This window comes from Heptranchias perlo, chromosome 9 (assembly GCF_035084215.1).
Source record: "Heptranchias perlo isolate sHepPer1 chromosome 9, sHepPer1.hap1, whole genome shotgun sequence".
Classification (NCBI taxonomy): domain Eukaryota; kingdom Metazoa; phylum Chordata; class Chondrichthyes; order Hexanchiformes; family Hexanchidae; genus Heptranchias; species Heptranchias perlo.
This window is the reverse complement of record NC_090333.1, coordinates 31,400,920-31,423,945: the sequence shown is the minus strand read 5'-3', so window position 1 is coordinate 31,423,945 and position 23,026 is coordinate 31,400,920. Positions and strand designations below refer to the sequence as shown.

The 23,026-nt window shown below is 39.7% G+C and overlaps 1 protein-coding gene across 5 annotated transcripts in view; it reads left to right on the top strand.

The window, feature by feature from the left end:
• The window catches only part of rnf220a (ring finger protein 220a), a 397,403-nt gene that overhangs the window by 284,267 nt on the left and 90,110 nt on the right, over positions 1-23,026 (top strand). For all 5 annotated transcript variants that reach the window (XM_067990120.1, XM_067990122.1, XM_067990119.1 and 2 more), the window contains exons 5-6: positions 541-636; positions 10,000-10,042. In XM_067990120.1, coding sequence (XP_067846221.1) covers positions 541-636; positions 10,000-10,042 — 139 coding nt within the window. The remainder of the gene's footprint in view (positions 1-540; positions 637-9,999; positions 10,043-23,026) is intronic.

Below are 23,026 nucleotides of genomic sequence, written 5' to 3'. Positions count from 1 at the left end.
AGGAAGCCTCCGAAAGCTTGTGAATTTAAAATAAAATTGCTGGACTATAACTTGGTGTTGTAAAATTGTTTACAATTGTCAACCCCAGTCCATCACCGGCATCTCCACATCATTAATCATATTATGATTTTGATTTTCATAACTGATAAGCTGAGCATATTTCTAATGGTTGGGTTGCATTGTTTCTTTTCTCATGACAGCTCTGAGAAATGTTAGTTTCTATGATAAGAAAAAAAGAAGAATGACTACACGGGAGCATGGGCTCTTCCTTCTGAGGAAGAGAAGCAGGTGCCCAGCACAATGCTTTGAGTTGATGAGAAGAGCCCGTGCTCTCGGACGTGGCCAGGATTCTTTGGATCTCTGTGATGGGGTATTGTTGCACTGTTGTCTGTGCTCCTTTAACAATATGAATTGTAATGCTATTTCAACAATATTAATATTTTCCAATGTCTTACATGGGGTTTTTCATAGTCAGTAAGTACTGAATGTTGTATTGGGAACAATGTTTTTTTTGATGGATGTTTTTTTCTCTCTCCACAGTCTGTTCTGCTATCAGCACCAATTAAAAGGGAAGGGGAGTCTCCTACAGCATCGCCTCTCTCTGCAGACGACACTCATCATTCAGACAGATACCAGGTGGGAAAGGGGGAGGAACGGCATCCACTGACTGTTATAAGAACCCAGGTGCAAAGTGATTCTTATGCGTATCTGGACAATGTTTCAACTACTTTTATTCTTTTAAAGGGGGAGAGATATCACTATCAGGAAACCTTTTCAAAACAGAATCTCATCAACAGGACCTAATTTATATAGAGAGTGTCACCAAAAGGACTCGCTTTTCAATTGGGAATCTCATCATCAGGACTTCATTTAAATGGGAAATCTCATCAACAAGGCTCATTTTAAATAGAAAGTCTCACTCGCAGGATCCCTTTTAAAAATCAACATCTTACAATGAGTAATGATGAAAGGAGAAAGTGTCTCTGGGGTGAGTGCTCTGAATTCTGGGCATTGACCCCAACATGAGTCCCAGGCAATTATTTTTTTTAAAAACAAAAAAAATAATATTCAAAATAATATCATTTGTCCTGAAATGTTGCATAAACTTCATTTTGTTAGTCAAACAGCGCCCTTGAAGCGAGTCATTTCCTACCACTGGTATCAAATGATTGGTTTGTCATTAAACCATTCAGCAGAAGAACATTCTCTTCTGCTTTCCAGGAGCTTTTACTTAAAAGTGGTGGGACATTTGAAAAAATGGCATCTTTTTAGTGGTAGAATTCCATTATTAGATAAATAAATCCTAGCAAAGGTATTTGTGAAACTCTTCATGATGTTTAACCACATGACATCCCATGTTATTAGCTTTAGTTTGATGATACAAAACTAGGGTGGGAAAGTAAGCCGTGAGGAGGACACAAAGACTCTGCAAAGGGATATAGACAAATTAAGTTAGTGGGCAAGAAGGTGGCAGATAGAGTGTAATGTGGAGAAATGTGAGGTTATTCACTTTGGTAGGAAGAATAGAAAAACAGAATATTTTTGAAATGGTGAGAAACTATTAAATGTTGGTGTTCAGAGGGATTTGGGTGCCCTTGTACATGAAACACAGAAAGTTAACATGCAGGTACAGGAAGCAATTAGGAAGGCAAATGGCATGATGGCCTTTATTGCAAGAGGGTTGGAGTACAAGAGTAAGGAAGTCTTGCTGCAATTGTACAGGGCTTTGGTGAGACCACACCTGGAGTACTGTGTACAGTTTTGGTCTCCTTACCTAAGGAAGGATATACTTGCCTTAGAGGCAGTGCGACAGAAGTTCACTAGATTAATTCCTGGGATGAGAGGGTTGACCTGTGAGGAGAGATTGAGTCGAATGGGTCTATACTCTCTGGAGTTTAGAAGAATGAGAGGTGATCTCATTGAAACATACAAGATTCTGAGAGGGCTAGACAGGGTAGATGCTTATAGGCTGTTTCCCCTGGCTGGAGAGTCTAGAACTAGGGGGCATAGTCTCAGGATAAGAGGTCAGCCATTTAGGACTGAGATAAGGAGAAATTTCTTCATTCAGAGGGTTGTGAATCTTTGGAATTCTCTACCCCAGAGGGCTGTGGATGCTCAGTTGTTCAGTACATTCAAGACTGAGATTGATTGATTTTTGGACACTAAGGGAATCAAGGGATATGGGGATTGGGCAGGAAAGTGGAGTTGAGGTCGAAGATCAGCCATGATCGTATTGAATGGCGGAGCAGGCTCGAGGGGCCGTATGGCCTACTCCTGCTCCTATTTCTTATGTTCTTATGAATGTTTAGTTTCTTGTTTGATTTTTTTTTGAAGAGCTGATAATGGTAACCTTTTCAGAGACGTGTCTGCGAGAGCATAAGTGCCAAGGATCATAGGCACAGAATGCCTCACTCTGTGAAAATAGTAGTTGAATAAAGATCAGTGGCTCCAGGGGATCATTCATTTTGGTTCTTCAACGTGACATGCTATGGCACAGTTGGATATGGATTTGTCCCCATGATTCCACTTGTAGTGAGATTATCAGCTTGCCCGTGCCATCATAGGCAGGGGCTGGGGGAAAATAGTAATGTTACATCAATTATCCTGTGCTGCTTTGAGCCATATTCTAGTGGTTAACTTGACAGCAACATTGAGAACTTAGGAATGGGTTTCCTTGGCCATCCTTTGGGGGAAACAAAAGAAGAAAAATATAGGACTTTTGCAGTTTAACTAAGATCATTTTAACTGAAGGAATTGTTGGAATGCTTATACATAGCATCGTTTCTATTTTTTGTTGCAATCTTATTAATCAACAGTAAAAAAAAGTTATTCAAATAAAGGCTGAGATCCTGAGCTTTATTAATAGAGGCATAAAGTACAAAAGCAAGGAAGTTATGCTAAACCTTTATAAAACACTGGTTAGGCCTCAGCTGGAGTATTCTGTTCAATTCTGGGCACCACACTTTAGGAAGGATGTCAAGGCCTTAGAGAGGGTGCAGAAGAGATTTACTCGAATGCTACCATGGATGAGGGATTTCAGTTATGTGGAGAGACTGGAGAAACTGAGGTTGTTCTCCGTAGAACAGAGAAGATTAAGGGGAGATTTGATAGAGGAGTTCAAGATCATGAACGGTTTTGATAGAGTAAATAAGGAGAAACTGTTTCCTGTGGCAGAAGGGTTGGTAACCAGAGGACACAGATTTCAAGTGATCGGCAAAAGAGCCAGAAGCTGCATGAGGAAACATTTTTTATGCCGCAAGTTGTAATGATCTGGAATGTATTGCCTGAAAGGGTGGTGGAGGCAGATTCAATACTAACTTTCAAAAGGGAATTAGATAAATACTTGAAGGGAAAAAAATTACAGGACTATGGGGAAAAAGCAGGGGGATTGGGACTAAATGGATAGCTCTTTCAAAGAGCCGGCATAGGCATGATGGGCCAAATGGCCTCCTCCTGCGCTGTACCTACTATGAAAGGCATTGTGGGAAAGCCCAGTCGAGCTGACTTAAATGGCCTGTAAGCTCAAGAGGAACAGGTCAATAAAAATAACTATTAGAATCAAACTGAAGTGTTTTAACATAGGCAGGTTCTGGACATCAAATAATCAAAGTTTTTATGATTTGAATTATGGCATATAGCAAGTTAAAAACAAGAAAAATCTTTAAACTCTTATTTTCCAATTTCTCCTCTTCTAACCCAAAGGCTTTAACTTATGCTGGAGTATTGTTCCTCAGGCAACAATAGCCCTCCATTATCTTGAACAAGCAACCATTCATTTGTTAACTTGGGTGGTGAGTTTTAGCAAGCTATTAAATCACAGGGACCATCATAGTCAAACCTGATCTGTTCTCAGCAGGAATTTGCACACACACAAACACACACTTTCAAGTCACTGGATAATGATCAAGAGTGGGAACCCGGGTTGATTTACCCTTCCCTAGCTCAAGAGTTCTGAGACCAATTACAGTGCATCTACTGTTGCCACAGGTCATATCAGTGAACTCAGCTTAAACCATGTTCCAAACCCGGACCTTTATGTGCTGTATGGCCCAGTGCCATTCCAGATGGTGCATTTGCCGACTCAGTCATCGGAGGAACACTGAAAAAATAAATAAACAACTAATTAGCACATATAATGACCATAAAGTGTATTATTTTGGTGGAGGCAGAAGCCATTCTACTTATCTAATTTTAGTATTTTCACACAATGTGTAAGGTAAGTACAGAACTATCACATTTTTATCTGAACAGTTTTAGCTGTGAAATAAAAATGAGAAAATAAAATGCCTTATAGTATGAGGGTGGAACATCATCACAATAATGCTAATGCTCCTTTCCCTGTTTGATTTCAAAAATAATGATTGTAACAGTAAGTTTAACATACTTTGCCCATTTTTTGCAACTAAGATTTTGAGTAAATGTTTACTCTCTAGCCTTTGTTTATGGATTTATCCGTCCCTGTTGGATGTCACGAACGCTTTAAAAAAAAATTGACTCAATGTTGCTAAGGAGTGTTTTTTTCTTTTGCTGTGTGTCTGACCTGTGCGGAAACCTATCACCATGTTTAAGAGTCTCCATACCACGCTACTGAGGAATGTACACAGGTATAGTTTCTGTTTCCTGATGTGGAGTGCACCCACCCGACTTACCTAAGCTCAAAGATTTCAGGTGAAGGTTGGTGGAGCCAAGGCTAAGAGGCCTCCAAGTGTACACATGGGTTCTGCTGCAGTTTAACCAACCAAAACCCATACAGCCTACCAGCACACACATTGATAAGTTTCCTGCTGCTTTTCCAGCTATACCCATTGGGTATTGGTTTGAAAAGTTATCTGGAGCTGAGTGAAAACAATCCCAGCCCTAGTGATAGATCTACCCCTCCAGGTTCCATTAATGAGCCGGACTGGCTGGTCAATTATCAACTGCCCTGAAGTATTATGGACCTGCTTGACTTAGTATCGAGATTACTGTGTGTGCCCCAGGGGTTTAATTTGGTTCCGAACTTCCATTGCTGGGCATATCATCTGGGAGATACCGCAACACCAAAGAGATCTCATCATGCAGCCACCTTGACCCCAAAGTGACCCCGTTTAACTCGGCCGTCCCCTTCCCTCCCCAAAAGGAGGATAGTTAGCCTAAGGAGTATTGTATTGTCTAACTACAGTAATTTAGAAAGTGTGTAATCTTGCAAGAATTTGCTTTTATTTATTTCTGTGTTATTGCACTTGCAATCATCTGTGACTCTAAATGTCAATCTCTTACTGTGGAACCCTTTTGCTTTGTTTTTATTGATGAAGATAATATTACATACATGGTAGTATAAAACATATGTTGGAGTGTAGTGTAAATGTATACACAAGAAATAGGTAATTAATCCTGACACTGTTACTCATTTCTCAAACCACACCTTGAAGGAGAAATTCCTTCTGTCAAAGGTTTTACTGGAGAGTCGGCGTGAGTACAAAATGGGAAATTCTGTTCTTTACTCAAGACGATGTTTTGCTAAAAGTGATGGGAGAAATTTCAACCCCTTTGTGCTTGATATGTATTCCTTTGGTTATTTAATTTATATAAAGAGAAGAGTCATTAGAAAGGGTCAGGGAAGGACAACAAGGATGATATTAAGTTTTAAAGCTATGGATACAGGCTGAGAAAGTTAAATATATTCTCCTTAGAAAAAAGAAAACCAGGGGGAGAAAGGGGAAGAGATCATGGTCAACATTTTTAAAATTGCGAGGGGAAAGGTGGAGTAGATGTTGAGAAGCTATTTGCTTTGAATCAAAATAGAGACATAGACTTGAATGTAAGCTGATATAGCCAAAACCTAAATGTCATTTAAGGAGTAACCACTTTGCACCGTTAACGTATAGAAGACCATCAAGTAACAAAGTGAATGTGGACTATCTTGAAGTATTTAAAAAAAGAAATGGATACATTTCTGAATAGAACATCAGTCCCAAGATATGAGGAAGAGATAATTTATCTGACCAGATCCTGAACATGGAGTTAAAATGGTAAACTGGATGGGTTGAATTACCTTTTCTTTTTTCTACTTTCTTATGTCTTCTCTCTCACTGTTCATAACTTCATCAGAAATTCCAAGAACACGTTGAAGCTTGTAATAATTGTTTTATTTTGTAAAATAAGCCCTATTTTCTGAATTTCGAGTAACTGGGAGACTTCTGATTGATTCTCACTTCATCATATTGAGGCTGCCATTATTCTTTGAAGGTGCTGCTGCTGCTGTATTTTTGTCATGTGACTGGATGTGGTCAGAATTTCTAACTTAGCAGCATTTCACGAGTGGCAACTTTATTCTAGAACAATCATACAGAAAACATGCATAGTTTTGTCCTTAATGGCATAACTGAATCATTTGTCACAGAAGACAGTAGTTTGATTGTTCATGAATGTGGGTGTCAGCGCAAAATGTGAATGAGTTGGAAGATCTGACAGGCATTTTCTTATTGCAGCATTATGATGTAGGTACTCTTGATAATAAGGTCACCAAAGAGGATTTACTGGTACATACTATACTGTAAATTACTAGGATCTTGGATATAGGTAATTGTTAAATTACAGTGAAAAGTACAATAGGATGTCAAGGCCTTGGCGAGGGTGCAGAGGAGATGTACCAGAATGATACCAGGGATCAGGGGTTCAGTTATGTATAGAGTCTTGAAAAGCTGGGATTGTTCTCCTTACAGCAGAGAAGGTTAGGGGGAGATTTAATAGAGGTGTTCAAAATTATGAGGGGTTTTGATAGAGTAAATAAGAAGAAACTGTTTTCACTGGTAGAAGGGTCGGTAACCAAAGGACATAGATTTAAGATAATTGGCAAAAGAATGAGAGGGGAGATGAGGAGAATTTTTTTCATGCAGTGAGTTGTTATGATCTGGAATGCACTGCCTGAAAGGGTGGTGGAAGCAGATTCAATAATAACTTTGAAAAGGAATTGGATATATACTTGAAAAGGAAAAAATTGCAGGGCTATAGGGAAAGAGCAGAGGAGTGGGACTAGTTGGATAACTCTTTCAAAGAGGCGGCACAGGCATAATGGGCCGAATGACCTCCTTCTGAGCTGTATGGTTCTATGATTCTATATTTCTACAGAGTGAATGCACAAAACCTTGTGTGGCCTAATTGGTGTTTGAGTATCTCAGTAAGTGAATTATTGGAACCACACCACTTCTAATTATAGTTTGGATAATTGACGTTCTCCTGTAGTTGATGAAAATGTGTGTTTTACTGTGTTGTGCTATCATTAACCTCTCACATGCAGAAGAGACAAAATGCCTAAGAACCTTCTCCCCGCGAAGAACAGTAGGCTCCACGTCAAGATCACCTGTTGGCTTCAATCTTATTTTTGCATCTTTGTTTACTTTTAACAATTTTTTTTTTAACAGACTGTTCTAACATGAGTTTACCTAATAGAATTGTGATCCAAAAAGAATAACTTTTAATTTCTTTATTTTTTACTTTCTTCCTTATGATACTTCAAGACCATATAGTCTCTCTGTTGAAATGTTGCCCAATTGTCCACTATCAGGGAAAAATAATAATTATCTGCTGTTTAGTTGCTATTAAGATGCCCCACCACCTTCTCCGAGCAACTGGGGATGGTCAATAAATGTGGCCTTGCCCACATCCTGAGAACAAACAAAAAAAAAGTGTTGCTTGTGGGTAGTCTCCCTCTGCCACCATGGGCACACGCTGCTGAATTTGTGATTTTACAGGTATGACAGCAAAACAATTACAGTAATTTATACTAAAGAGTATATAACATGAAAGCCATTCCCACCCTTCCAATACCACACTATTGTTGTTGTGAAGCCATTATTCTTCAGGTCATAGGTCATGATGAGCAGCTGTATCTTTCATTGTCCTCCATCGTTCAGCTGGGTGGGACTGCACTCACCTGGTTCCATTCTTATCTATCCAGTCGTGGCCAGGGAATCATCTGCAACGGCTTCTCTTCTCGCTCCCGCACCGTTACCTCTCAAGGATCTATCCTTGACCGCCTCCTATTTCTAATCTACATGCTGCCCCTCGGAGACATCAGCGGAAAACATGACATCAGGTTCCACATATATGCTGACGACACCTAGCTCAACATCACCACCATCCCCTCGACCCCTCCACTGTCTCTGATTTATCACATTGTTCGTCCAACTGGATGAGCAAAAATTTCCTCCAACTAAGTATTGGGAAGACCGAAGCCATTGTCTTAGGTCCCTGCTGCAAACTCTGTTCCCTAGTCACCGACTCCATCCCTCTCCTGGCTACTGTCTGAGGCTGAACCAGACCATTTCCAACCTTGGCGTCCTATTTGACTCTGAGATGAGTTTCCGACCACATATCCGCTCCATCCCCAAGACCGCCTCCGTAATATCGCTCGTTTCCACCCCTGCCTCAGCTCATCTGCTGCTGAAACCCTCATCCGTGCCTTTGTGATCTCTAGATTTGATAATTCCAATGCTCTCCTGGCCGGCCGGCCACCCTCCATAAACTTGAGCTCATCCAAAACTCTGCTGCCCATATCCTAACTTGCACCAACTTCCATTCACCCATCACCCCTGTGCTCACTGACCTACAATTGCTCCCGGTCCAGGACTGCCTCAATTTTAAAATTCTCATTCTTGTTTTCAAATCCCTCCATGCCCTCATCCCTCCCTATCTCTGTAACCTCCTCCAACCCTCCGAGATCTCTGCGCTCCTCCGATTCTTGCCTCTTGCGCATCCCCGATTTTAATCGCTCCACCATTGGCAGCGGTGCCTTCAGCTGCCTAGGCCCTAAGCTCTGGAATTCCCTTCATAAGCCTCTCCGCCTCTCTACCTCTCTCTCCTCCTTTAAGACGCTCCTTAAAACCTACCTCTTTGACCAAGCTTTTGGTCACCTGTCCTAATATCGCCTGATGTGGCTCGGTGTCAAATTTTGTTTGATAATCGCTCCTGTGAAGTGCCTTGGGATGTTTTACTATGTTAAAAGCGCAAAATAAATACAAGTTGTTGTTATTGTTCAACATATGTCATCACAACCTTGCAATCATCGCTGAGAGTGCCTGCCCCCAAAATGGTAAAAAAAATTATTTAAACATTATTTACATGTTGCTATCTAAAGTGGTTTAGAAAACTTTTGCAGCCCACTGGAGCAGTGTATAACATAATCTAAACCTCAGTTGAATCTTGTAACCTACTCATAGTAATATTAGTCTGTATGTAAAAATAAAAAAGTTCATCTTTCTTTCCATTTAAAAAAAAATTCATGCCACTTTAAAAGCTACTTATTGCCCACTGACAAATATTAGCTGTCCTTTTAGCGGTTCCAATGAGTGGTATCACCTTCAATAAGGAATTTTCAGTCCAGGGTACTCCTTAAAAAAGTTAATGCCATTTTTTCCATTATTTCTAAAACGGATCAAAAATGGACTTTTAATGTGTACAAACATCTTGAATCAAGTTTGTGTAATTATTAAACAAATGAATGATCTGTTACCAAAATCAGGCTTTGGTTTAAAGTGCAGGATTCAGGCTTCACTGCTAGGCTGCTGCCACCTCTTGGCCAATCGGCGCAGGTGCGCCTTGTACTTTGCACTTTCACCTTTCGCTCCCGGTCACGTGACCCAACTGTTTCCAAGGCCTGGTGTAAGCTGAGCAAGATGCAGCCTCTTGGTTTGAATCTAATGACATCCTCTCTGTTTCTGTGACCCGCCCGGATCGGATTATAAAGGGGTAAAGTTCCCAGGTGCTACATTCATGCCAAGTAATATTAACAGGTTATCCCATTTTAATCCTGCTATGGACCCAGCAGTAATGGAGGATACAGAACAGACCAATGGCAAGGAGGAAGTAGGTTTTGTTTACATCCTGTGTAGTTAGGCAATGAGAGAATCCACTGCAATCTATCTGCTTCAGTCATATTTTTCACAGATATTCAAACAGAATCTGACAGTTTAAGTGCCTCTTGTTTATTTTTCACTTTTCTTTTCTGTTTTTCTTTAGACATTTTTGCGAGTAAGGTCCAACAGGCAAGCAAGGCTGAATGGTAAGGTTATGTTGACTGATAAAGCAACTTTTTAATATTGATTTGAAAAAAAACTGCTTTTTTTTTGAAAGGAGGGTTGGAATTAAAGGGACATATTTTGAAAAGAATATCCAAACACATGCTTTAAAGTTATAATTTTTCAGTGTTTTCCGTATTCCTGAATTTTCCATTGTAAGTGTCTAGTAAGCAAACTTAATGTTAAGTTCAGTAACTTTTTGCCAATTTATTTTGAACTAGTATTTATACAATGTATACTTTCAATATCAACACTTTTACAGATATGATTTCTTCTAATCTTTGTAGTGCTCTTGTATTTACATTTACTTGTATTTTTGTTCTTTTTAAAAACATATATTCAATCAATCATAAAAGTTCCTTGCAGTCAACTCTGCAGAGTGCTCTGGCCAGTGCCATCTGCAATGTTAACAAAGGCTATCCCATAACAGAATAAAGACACTACCATCAAACTCACAGGATATACTTTAAAAAATGCCAAAACAACACCACTACCATTATGGAATGATTTCAATGGAATCTCTTCGCAGAGTTCAGTTAACAGTTATAAACTAGTTGGGCTTTGCTCATCTGAGCCTGTTGATTAGATTAATGTTATATAATCACTCACAAGTATACGGTCGCTTTTGTAGCTTTTTAAAATGATTTCTAGCTGTAACTTCTTGTAGTGGGTACTAGGGCTGTGAATTAATCGCAGTTAACGCAAAGGTTTTTTTTAAGAGATACATTTTTTATCAAGTGAATGACTCCAGCCTGCTGCTCCCACCACTTCACCCTGGACAGAATGACCGTCCACGGGACCTTAAAACCTGAATGTGCCTGCTCGCAGTCTGTGGCGCCCTCTTTCACAGGCCCGAGTCCGTGCCTGCCCCCACCCCTGTCACGTGGGAGTCCACCCCCACCCATGGCCCGAGTCCGTATCCATAGCCTCCAAATACGCAATTTCCTGAACAAGTTCCATTTAGATTTATGTTGCTTTTCCAGAAATAGGAAAAAAGGGTTTTTATTCTGGGTTGGTTTTTGGATGATGATGATACCATCAGTAATGAAACAAACTTGAATGAGATGAGTGCTGTAATTGTATCAATTAAATATGCGATTAAAACCAAGATTAACAGATGAAAATTTTTAATCATGAGATTAATTGCAATTAATTATTTTTACTGGCTTTACAACCTCAGTGGGTACTAACCTGTCTGTGTAGAAATGTGATAAAAAAGCTTGAAAGACACTTTGCTGTATTTCTTTAATTATTATAGTTGGCCAGATTGAAATTCCTCATATTCAGTATTATGGCCAGTTATGTAGAGAATAAGAAGTGATTAGAAGGCGGTAACCTCATTGAGAGCTTAAGCAGCATCATAAACCAAATTGGAGCAGTTAATAACTGGTATTGAAATGTTATTGATACTTAAAGAAATATATGAACAATATGTGTACAGTTTTACTTCAATTTACCCTCTCGAGTGTTTGAGTATTGTAGAGTGTGGGGGTTACAGTAGTGTAGCTCACTGGACCTTTTTCCAGTTGTTATTGAGAAATGAAGGTGAAGAGCCACATGGAAGGAAGAGTGAGGTGCAAAACCTTCCTTGCCAGCTGGAATAGCATCTGTTACTCCACTGGCACAAATAGCACCAAAAGAGAAAAAGCAGCAGTTGTAATGGAAAGAAAAAAGACTTCACATAGATTGTCCCAGTTGGCTGACTTTGTGGTAAACAAGACCAGTCTGATTTACACAGTCTATTTTGTTGTACAGTATTCTGCAAGAGGTTTTCAAGTTTCATGTAGTTGATGTCCATATTAAATGATTATTTATAATTAAACTGCATATTCAGCCTGTGATAATCTGTAGTTGCCTATTTGGAGATAATCCAGTCTGTCTGTCTCTTTATTATATATGAAACCTTTTCCATCATTAACTTTCATTCTCCCCAATCATAACAATAAAATTGCCATGTTTTGAATCTGCAAAATAAGGAGTAATATGGGTTTAACTCCACATATATACCAGTTTCAAATATATTCCAAATTTTGAATTTTCATTTCATTCATATACACTAACAGTTCCATGTTTCTTCATTCCTTGTTTCTTCATTCCACTGTAGAGTACTGGAATTTGGCAGCCAGTCTACCAAAATCTGTCACTGCTCCACAAGTGTAACAGAAACGTAACATGCCGTATTGATATGGCTGGGAGCCAAATGGTTGCTGGAAGTTTGCAAAAAGCCTGTGTAGGAAGCACCCTGCCTGTTGGTGCAGAGTGCAACAAGTGTACATACAAGTTTATGTGAGGTCATTTGTAGGTTCATCAGACTGCTAGTAGTGCACCAGTATTAATTACAAGCCCTGTATTACTTGAAGAATGAGGTAGTAAAGGGAAGTGTGAGCTGAAGTGGCAACCTACTGTAACCCAACAGTTCAGTACTTGTATGTTTGTGGGAGACGGAGTGGAGTGGGACTGTCTCAGAAAATGCATGGTACACCTTCCTGGTGATGAAACTACCCAGTTGGAACTGAACAGTAAAAGACAATCTTTGAATTGATTTATAGTTGCTGCACTAGTTAGAAGGGTTTCACTTTGGCTACTAGAGTATTTGCAGTAGATAACTCAATATATGTCGCCCTGAAATGTGCTTTTTGTTGTTTTAAATTGATGCATTTAAACCCATAATTTCTACTCTGGTTTTGTTTAAAAATAAGTTCTAGCTTTTGAATATTGCCATTAGCATAATACAGCCTTGGAACTGAAGCTCAGAATCTATACTATCAGAATCTATCTATATTAAATTTGGCTGTGTTTTTAACTGTATACCATATGTAATATATAGAATGTTTTGGGAATCTAATTACTCATTATTTTTTCATTTCAGTGATGCCTCAGCAATTAATCTCACAGTATGAGTGTTGTCATAAGTTAACAATACAGAATTGACTGACATTTCTCAGCAATACTGACAGGAGGTGGTAACATTAAAATGAACCTGAACATGAAGAAAATCCCCAGATAAGATTAAAACAATATAGTTTGAAAAATAGTAAATGCCCTGGAATGATTACATGTATGGTAAGGCAGTGGCTGAAGTTATGAGTCAGTAACATAATCATGGGCTCAGATGATGTCAAGACAACAAAGCTTGAGTGGTTGATCAATGTCATCTTAACCCTGAGATGTGTTGCATCTTTGAAAAGTCTGCAGCCAGTGTTCTATATACAGTAAATGTATTGAATAAAAAGCAAAATACTGCAGATGCTGGAAATCTGAAATAAAAACAGAAAATGCTGGAAACATTCAGCTGGTCAGGCAGTATCTGTGGAGAGAGAAAGGTAGAGTTAGCCCGAATTTGCTCGTAAAATAATGATGAGCCTAACAGGGTTCATCGTTATTAATGGGCAAATCAAAGAACAAGTTCCGGCAGCTGCACATGCGCAGTCAAACACGGAAATCCGGAATTTGCTCTTTCTGATTCACCGGTGATGTGACAACTTTGTGTTAAAGGGACCTCACCAGCTGTAATGACCAGTGCCAACTTGTTCTCCTGCCCAGCTGGAAACTAACTAATCTCGCCTCAAAAAAGGTACCCTGAGTTTTTTAGGTCTAAACTAACTTTTAATGACTGCCAAACAACCTCTCTGGCACTGAAAATTAACTTTTTAAATTGTGGAGTCTCATTACTCCTGATTTTAATAGTTTTTGGACATTTAAAGTTTTACTTTTTTTCTCTCTGTCTCTTTTATCTCAGTCTTTTAATCTGGCCCTCTCTTTATTTCACTTTCTCTATCTCATTTTATGGTACATTTACTAACCTTATTGGGCACTTCCTGGTTTTTAGTCTGCGCGGTTTGTCATTAATTTCACTTCTTGGTTCTCACAGCGTGGCTTGCTTCAAGCTGACTGGTTGAGGGGACAAAGAGATCCTTTCCCTGCTCACACAACCCGGGTAAAAACGTTGCTGTTTTTTTGAACTCGCACCTCAAGGAATTGGTCGCCAAAAAGAACGTGGTGATTTAGTATGGGAATTTAAATCTAATGAGCGGCAAGCACTGTTGGTTCGCCGCTCAGAGCAATTTACGGACCATTGTCTCACAAAAAGTCGTTGACCTAAAATGTTAACCCTACTTTCCCCTCTGCACAGATGCTGCCGGACTTATTGAGTGTTTCTAACATTTTCTGCGTTTATTTCAGTTTATGGGATAGTTGTATTTCACTTTTAGCAAGTATTTTATTTTTCTGCCGATGATGAATGTTTTAGCAGATAATGACTGTCCATTTAGCAGGCTCATCCAATTGAGTTGTTTGATTTGAACTGAAGTGCTATTGCGCTGCTTTATTTTCATGAAGTAGTGAAGTAGTCACCTAACACAATGCAAATGCCACCCCCACCTGTGCATTATTTAGTCAAGTCATTGGTTGCAAGAAAATTGTGTTGCTCTGATATCCATTGTATAATGTTAAAGAGAAATGCGAGAAAATATTAGGAGAATTACCTAAATTTCTTTTCAGTCCAAGATAATTTCCACTTTGAACAGACAGGTGTCTGTAAAGGTCGGGGCTGTTAATGTGAAGTGCATTTTCTTTTACGTACCTACATCCTTACTTTATATTCACCAGATCCTGGGAGACAGCCTTCTTCAAAGTATATGCCCTACTCTCACACCAGTCAAGGGGGGTGGGTCCTTGCATAGCATGCATGGTAATTGCCGCTGTTAGATGGAGCCTGTTGGTTCATTGATCATTTTTTAATATATATAGAGTCTCTTGTCATGTTGTTGTGCCTATGTAATTGGCTGTGTAGATCTCGGGCTTCCACTTAGATGCCCAGATTTTTTTTTCTCCAAACCTTCCCCTTTGTTACCAGAATAAGTTACAGGAGCTGTCAATTGCTAGCGTGCTAAAAGCATCTAGTGGTAATTGAAGCTGATTGGTGTCCCTGGTATGGGCTGTACTATTAGCAGTTCATATGTCCTAGGACGGTGATACCTATCTTTCTCTCACTGTCTCTCTCTCTCTCATCAAAAAATCTATATAATATATAAAATAGTACACTATGTGCACTTCCTGTCATGAGTGTCACATTTGGCATAGACCCAAGGAAATGTAAATTAACTTATTCTAGGTAAATCTCTGGGCAGTAATTTGCAATGTACAAAAAAACTCCAGAAAGCAAAGCTACGATGTTTGCAAACCCATAACTCACCTTCCCACAAATAAAGTTAGGGTTCTGATTTCCAGCCTGAATAGCAATTATCCCTTCAATGAACTCAACCAATGTTTACTTAACATCAGTTAGATTTAGTAGCTTTAAAACAGCAAAGTTACACCTTACTACAGAATAATACATAGTGGGTTATGTTGAGGGAGATTTTGAGGCCTCTTGCCTGGCAGAAATAGGGCGGTAGAATCCCAAAAATGATAGAGAATGACTTAACACCCCAATGCCACTGACAGTAGACCCTGCTTGAAAGATATTAATACCATGGATGAGGATCTGACTTTTCTCTACTCAATTTTATAGTAATAAACTTTCAAACATTTTAGGGACAAAAGCCTGTTTGCATCTCTCTGTTTAGTGTCACGACATATTGAAGGAAAGAAGAAAGACCGTGCATTTATATAGCGTCTTTCCCTAGGTCCCATAGCCAATAAAATACTTTTGAAGTGTAGCTGCTATTGTAATGTAAGAAAACGTGGCAGCCAAGGTCCCATAAACAGCAAATTGTTTTAATGGTTTTGGTTGAGGGATTATTGTTGGAAGGGACAATTAGAGAACTCCCCTGTTCTTCTTCGAATATTGCAATGGGATCTTTTACATCCACCTGAGGGGGCAGACAGGGACTTGGTTTAATTTGAAACACAACGCCTCCGACAGTACAGCGTTCCTGCAGTACTGCCCTGAAGTGTCAGCCTAGATTATATGCTCAAGTCTTTGAGTTGGAATTGAATCCATGATCTACTAGCTCACAGGTGAGAGTGCTGTCACTGAGCCAAAGCTGACACTAGGTTGGCTCATCTTCGAATGGAGCTTTAACAACGAGGAATGCTGTTTCAGTTCTGACGCTGCTGGGTTGTTGCCCTCAGTTGTGTTGCGTGGAGAAGTGTTGAGCACAGGGCAGGTGGCTGCCCAGGAAAAAAAAGATCAAGCGGATGATTCTTACCTAGCTAATGTCACAGAAATTTTGGCAGCTAGTCAGTGTGGCAGTGGTGGAGTTCCAATGTCGGGGCACCTAGCTACCATTTTGGCTGCAGATAATATGTGGACTGATCGATCTTCAATGCCTTTTTAGCATTTTCTAACCATTTTCACAGTTTGGCTCACACTGATTACATCTTGTGACTGTCATGGGTTGCAAGGTTGACAAGGGGTAACCTTCTTGCCATCTATAATATGTCGATAGACAAGATCCTGTCTGCATCTTGTCATTCCTTTGGGTTCACATCAATAACAGGTTTCCTAATTAACCACAAAGAGTATTTCAGTTTGTTTGTGCAGATATCCCTTGAGACTAATGGATACTCTAAATAAGAGGGAATGCTCTGAAAACAGAGAACTGCTTTCCAATATGCCTATGGTAGCATGGGGAGGGTCAGTGGGGAGAATCACAAGTGTAACTGGTGGGTCTAACATTACAGCTGAGAATGTAGGAATCCCACAATAATGGTAGTGCTGTTGCAGATCATTTGAAACACGTGATGGGCAGCAGACCTCTGCTGCTGTGTTTGTACACTTGTAACTTGCTACTGCCCTTGCTTTTGTGTGCAGACAAGTAGTGCAGAGGAATTGGTTGGGTCAGATTGCAATATCCCTGAGAGCTTTGTTTGCTTGCCGTATGGAGTAGTGTTTCTTCAATGGTGTGACTCCTGTTGTACTGGGGTGTACATTACAGTTCCACTATTAAATTGATCTGTATCAGCCTTATTGTGGAATGAAACTTGTAGTTTAAGGTGTGAGTCTTGTTATTAGGATTCCTTTCAAATATTAAAATATTACAAAGAACTTTGATCACTAATTTTTTTTACTTCAGTCTCTTCCTGTTGATCTTTTGAATTTTTTTTAAATGGTGATCACTGATTAAAGCATTGGCCAACTGACTTTTGAGTACCTGAGGCCAACATTGCAAGGAGCTGAATTAACGTTGTTGAACGGGAAATTTCATCAACTGTGTATTTCAACCATATGTATTTGTGTTGCTCTTATTATTAGCTCTAACTCTGATCAATAGCTTTCATAGAATCATAGAAAGTTACGGCATAGAAGGAGGCCATTTGGCCCATCGTGTCTGTGCTGGTTGAAATAGAGACATCCAGGTTAATCCCACTTTCCAGCACTTGGTCCATAGCCCTGTAAGTTACGGCACATCAAGTGCATATCCAAGTACTTTTTAAATGAGTAGAGTTTTTCTGCCTCTACCACCCTTTCAGGCAGTGAGTTCCAGACCCTCATCACCTGCTGGGTGAAACAATTTCTCCTCAGCTCCCCTCTAATCCTTCTACCAGTTACTTTAAATCTATGCCCCCTGGTCACTGACCCCTCTGCTAAGGGAAATAGGTCCTCCCAATGCACTCTATCTAGGCCCGTCATAGTTTTATATACCTCAATTAAATCTCCCCTCAGCCTCCTTTGTTCCAAAGAAAACTACCCCAGCCTATCCAATCTTTTCTCATAGCTAAAATTCTCCATCCCTGGCAACACCCTCATAAACCTCCTCTGTACCCTCTCTAGTGCAATCACATCTTTCCTGTAATGTGGTGACCAGAACTGTATGCAGTACTCAAGCTGTGGCCTAACTAGTGTTTTATACAGTTCTAGCATAACCTCCCTGCTCTTATATTCTATACCTCGGCTAATAAAGGAAAGTATCCTGTATGCCTTCTTAACCACCTTATCTTCCTGTCCTGCTATCTTCAGGGATCTGTGGACATGCACTCCAAGGTCCCTCTGTTCCTCTACACCTGCCAGTATCCTCCCATTTATTATGTATTCCCTTGCCTTGTTTGCCCTCCCCAAATGCATTACCTCACACTTCTCCAGATTGAATTCCATTTGCCACTTTTCTGCCCACCTGACCAGTCCATTGATAACCTCCTGCAGTCTACTGCTTTCCTCCTCATTATCAACCACACGGCCAATTTTTGTATCATCTGCAAACTTCTTGATCATGCCCCCTACATTCAAGTGCAAATCATTAATATATACCACAAAGAGCAAGTGACCTAGTACTGAGCCCCATGGAACCACACTGGAAACAGCCTCCCAGTCATAAACACCCGTTGACCATTACCCTTTGCTTCCTGCCACTGAGCCAATTTTTGGATCCAACTTGCCACTTTCCCTTGGATCCCATGGGCTTTTACTTTTTTGACCAGTCTGCCATGTGGGACCTTGCCAAAAGCCTTGCTAAAATCCATGTAGACGACATCAAACGCGTTACCCTCATCGACCTCCTTGTTACCTCCTCAAAGGCTCTAGGGGAATCAAGGGATATGGGAATCGGGCAGGAAAGTGGAGTTGAGGTCGAAGATCAGCCATGATCTGATTGAATAGCGGAGCAGGCTCGAGGGGCCATATGGCCTACTCCTGCTCCTGTTTCTTATGTTCTTACGTTAAAAATTCAATCAAGTTAGTGAGACACGACCTTCTCTTAACAAATCCATGCTGACTGTCCTTGATCATCCCGTACCTTTCTCAATGTTGATGATATCAGCACTCTTTAAATAATAAAAACTATGAATTTGCTATTTATTTAAAGTACCAACTGGCTTCTGATCACGTCCTGTGTTAGCCCTCAGTTTCCTTCTTACGGAACCTAGGAACTATTACCTAATTATTTTTAGCACCACTCTCTCCCAACAGCAAGTTGCACAACTGCAACAATAGCCTTAATGTACTGTCAGGTGAAGTCCATGTGACAAAACTATACACTTCATAAAGTATATTTTTTCTGATGGAAAATAAAGAATGCTGTACTAATTTAAGACAGTAGTTGTATGGATGTGACTGGCGGAATGTATTTTTGAATCCTGGTTCAGTCCTTAAAGGTCAAAATCATCAGAGATCAATAATGGGGAACGGTTAAATTGTATAACAGGGAACTCCTATGACTGTCCCACCTTTCCAGAGCACTGAAGGGCAGTAAACGAACTAATCCACCTGAGAGGGTCTTGGTTTAACGTCTCATCCGAGAGACGAAACCTGCGACAGTGCAGCACTTCCTCAGAACTGTGCTGAAGTATTCGCCTAGATTATGTGCTCAAGGCTCTGGAGAGGGACTTGAACCCACAACCTTCTGACTCCGAGGTGAGCGAGCTACCACTGAGCCAATCCCAGGGTACTATTCAAAGAAGAGCAGTGGAGTTCCGGTGTCCTGGCCAATACTTATCCCTCAACCAACATTACTAACAACAGATTATCCGGTCGTGTCTCACATTGCTGTTTGTGGGACCTTGCTGTGTGCAAATTGGCTGTCCCATTTCCCTACATCACAACAGTGACTTCACTTCAAAAGTATTTCATTGGCTATAAAACACTTTTGACGTCCTGAGGTTGTGAATGGCCTTTTCTTTAATCACTGAATCTAAGGCAACTTTGACTGAACACACGTGTATAAATATAAATATGTGATTACATATCTAAAGTAAGTGGGAATCTATTGTGTAAGAGTGGTGCAGTCTCAGAGTTGGTGTGATGCTCATAAGCTGAGCTTCGCTCTCTTAGGTTTAGCATGTAACCTGAGCTTCTGTGTTTTATGCATTTATAACTAAACAGGAATACACTGTACTTGATGTGACTGAAAGTCTAATGAAACTTTTTCTCTTTGAATGTTCAGTAGCTAATTGCATCCACTGAGGGCTGTTTGCAAATAAACTTCTGGCAAGTGGTTCACATTTAGCCATTCACCCGTGTGACCCTTCACTGCAACCTACCAGCTGTAGTTGTTTTTTCAGTATATGTAGTGTTAACTTCCCTTGCTCGTTCCAAGGAGATTAGCAGATGAGACCTCTTATCCTTCATCCGAAGACAAAGTGACTTTGTCAGTCTGTATATTTTACATATTAAAAGGCCATTTTCTGTGTTCAGTCAGGTGGGTCAATATGGAATCTCTGTTGTGGCTATTAACTTGACCCTAATCAGAATTTATCCAATTAAATGCAACAGTATCTTTCACATGGGATTGCTGAGCAGTGCCTCCAAAAGCTTGAAGTGCATATATATATGTTTAAAAATCGATGGACTGCTTCATTTTTGGTGGTATAGGGTAGTTTTTTCCCCTTTATTCTTTCTTTGATCATTATTGTTCGTAGAGTGTGGTATTGACATGCTGGTTTAAGATGATGAAAATCCTGAGTAAACCACGTTCCCCAAAGCAGTTTAATTTCAATGTTGTGGAATTGTTCTGTTGTAATTTTAAAGTTCACTTGATCACAAATTTGTATTGTTGACAAACAAGGATTCTCGATTCAAATTTATTAACTGGTTAAAAGTTACTGTACTTTGTATTGTGAAGTTTAGCATTGGTGTGAAACCAAAAAACACTTTGCACCAGCACTAAACATGTAGTGCAAATTGGTCGGTAAGGCCTGAAGTGACTCCAAAGTAGAGTGAGGCTTCCTACTCCAGTCTCCTCACCAAAGCTCCAGTTGTAGTGTAAATGCACCTGAAGATGGTCTGTTTCCATTTGGGTGTGCAAGACTGACTAACTGTCAGAGATGATTCCACAACATGAGGAATGGCCAAATAGTGATGCTATTGTGGTGGATAATGTGAAACAGGCAACATCTTTGTGCGACATTCAAAATGTTATTGAAACACCATGGGATGAGTTATAACATTTTTAAGGAAGTTCTTTCTGCTCTTCCATCCACCAAAAAATGTGCTTTTTACAATTTTTTTTAATTGTTGGAGAAATGCACTTTTAATGGTGTTGCTTTAACACATTCCTTAAATTTAAGCTGTGATTTCTTCCACTTAATACAAAAGCTCTTAATTAAGCCTGAAAGTGTCTTTACACTTTCTGCTTAAAGGCAGCTTATGCACAACACAGTACAGGAGATATTGGAGAAGTACAGGTGATGTATCCAATGACATTTATTATTTGGGTCACTTCATACCGTAAATTCCAGGTTATATGTTGCGCCTTGGTGTTAGTTCAGAGCTTCTGTTAACTTGGGCCTCACGAATGCAGGACTGTTCTTACCTCCAAAAAATCTCATACTTGTGAAAATTTAGCAAGGGGGTAAGAGAACTGCCTGGAGTTTAAGTCCTTTGATGTAGATTTGCACCAGTTCTATCTAGCAAGAGTCTGTTTACTGTCTGTCGACAATGTCGACTCCTGAAAGGTTTCAGTAGACTCCTGGATGTCTATGTGCTGGATGTCTGAGAGTATAGGTCAAGAATTTCAATTTTTTTTCCCACAAACTTGCTAGTTACCAGAACTGAAATCAAATTCCTATTTTTAAGTTTGTAATTGAGTAAATCACAATAGTTTTAAATTACACTTGTCCATAAGTCACTCTAATAGAAAGCTTAAAATAGGCATCAAAGCATACTGTATGATCTGTTATATATGTGGTTTACCTATTTTGCAGTGACTGTTCTTGTTGAAACCCTCTAAGTCACTCACTTGTGTTGTGAGGTGTAAGACTGAAATACCAGATTTTATGGAAAGTCTAATCCATCCTGTGAAAGATGTGAGCTCAGGTTCTGGTAGTTTGCTGGGTAAATGGAAGTCAGCTTTTGAAAATTGCCTTTTTCCAAACTCCATTGTAATCTGCAATAGATCACCTTCCCTGTGTTACTCTTTTCAGAGCACTCTGCAGCATTCAGTAGTACAAAGGACAGGGGTACTTGCTCCCTTGTCTCTGTTAATGCAGCTGTGTTACCGGGTCTTCAGAGGTGTGTGTGAATGCCTGGATTCACCTACTGACTTCTCCCTATATTGTGATATTAATGTCATTCTGCCTCTGTGCTTGTTTTTGCCTGTACATGCTTGGATGCTAAAGGTGCAGAGGTCCCTAGTTTTTAAATGCTGTAAATTGTTCCACAGTCAGAGCTGCAGCCAAATTAGAGGAGTTTTGGTAGAAGTGTGAAAACATGATTGTGATGAATATCCCTTATTGTGTGGACTTTGTTTGTAATCCATATGGCAGTTCTGTGACAGATCTGATGGACACTAGAATGAAAACCTCTTTCAGAATCAGCAACCCATCCTTTGGAACTTCTTCCAATTAAAAATCATATAATTCAGATTTCCAAATGAAATTTGAACAAGGTAGTTAATTTGGAAGCACAACTGCCACTTTAGCTGCATAAAACACTCCACCCAATCCTAGATCCCCATCCAAAAGTATCATCATAAAGGCGACATTATGGTAAATGATAACTTTGTAAGAGAAACCGCGACTACTTGATTTATTATTGGGATAACCCGTTGCAGGATATAGAAAGTTAATTCGTTAGATGTGTTAGTAAATTATGGTGGTGTTGAAATTAGATAACATAAAATAACATACTTTCACAGAGGGAGTCTGCCAGTCACTGCCATCTTTTAAAAAATCTGTTAAAAAGAACTCTGATTAAAGTTAGACTTGTATGGGATTTTTAGTGCAGTACCATCGTGGGCTTTGTATTGGTAGGATGTGGTTTAGTACCTGTGATTCCTCGCACAGTGATTTCCCAATTTTAGCTGTGTAATCCAGGGCAGAAGCCACTAGGTGGAAGTTGAAAAATCAGATGGGCGATTCTTTTGGATTAGCTGTTTGGTTTATCTTTTTAAAGGGGTACCAGTGGTGAGATACTAGATATTTTAGTAATAAGGTTAATTTAAAAAATTGAAAAGCTGTAACTAAAGACCTTTCTCAAACTTATCAATGTTATAATTCTGCATGATACTCTTCACTGGGGGAGGAAGCAGGCTGTGAAAATCAGAATATGAATTTTCTGGTATTCTGAATATATTAGACTTGTATTGGGAATT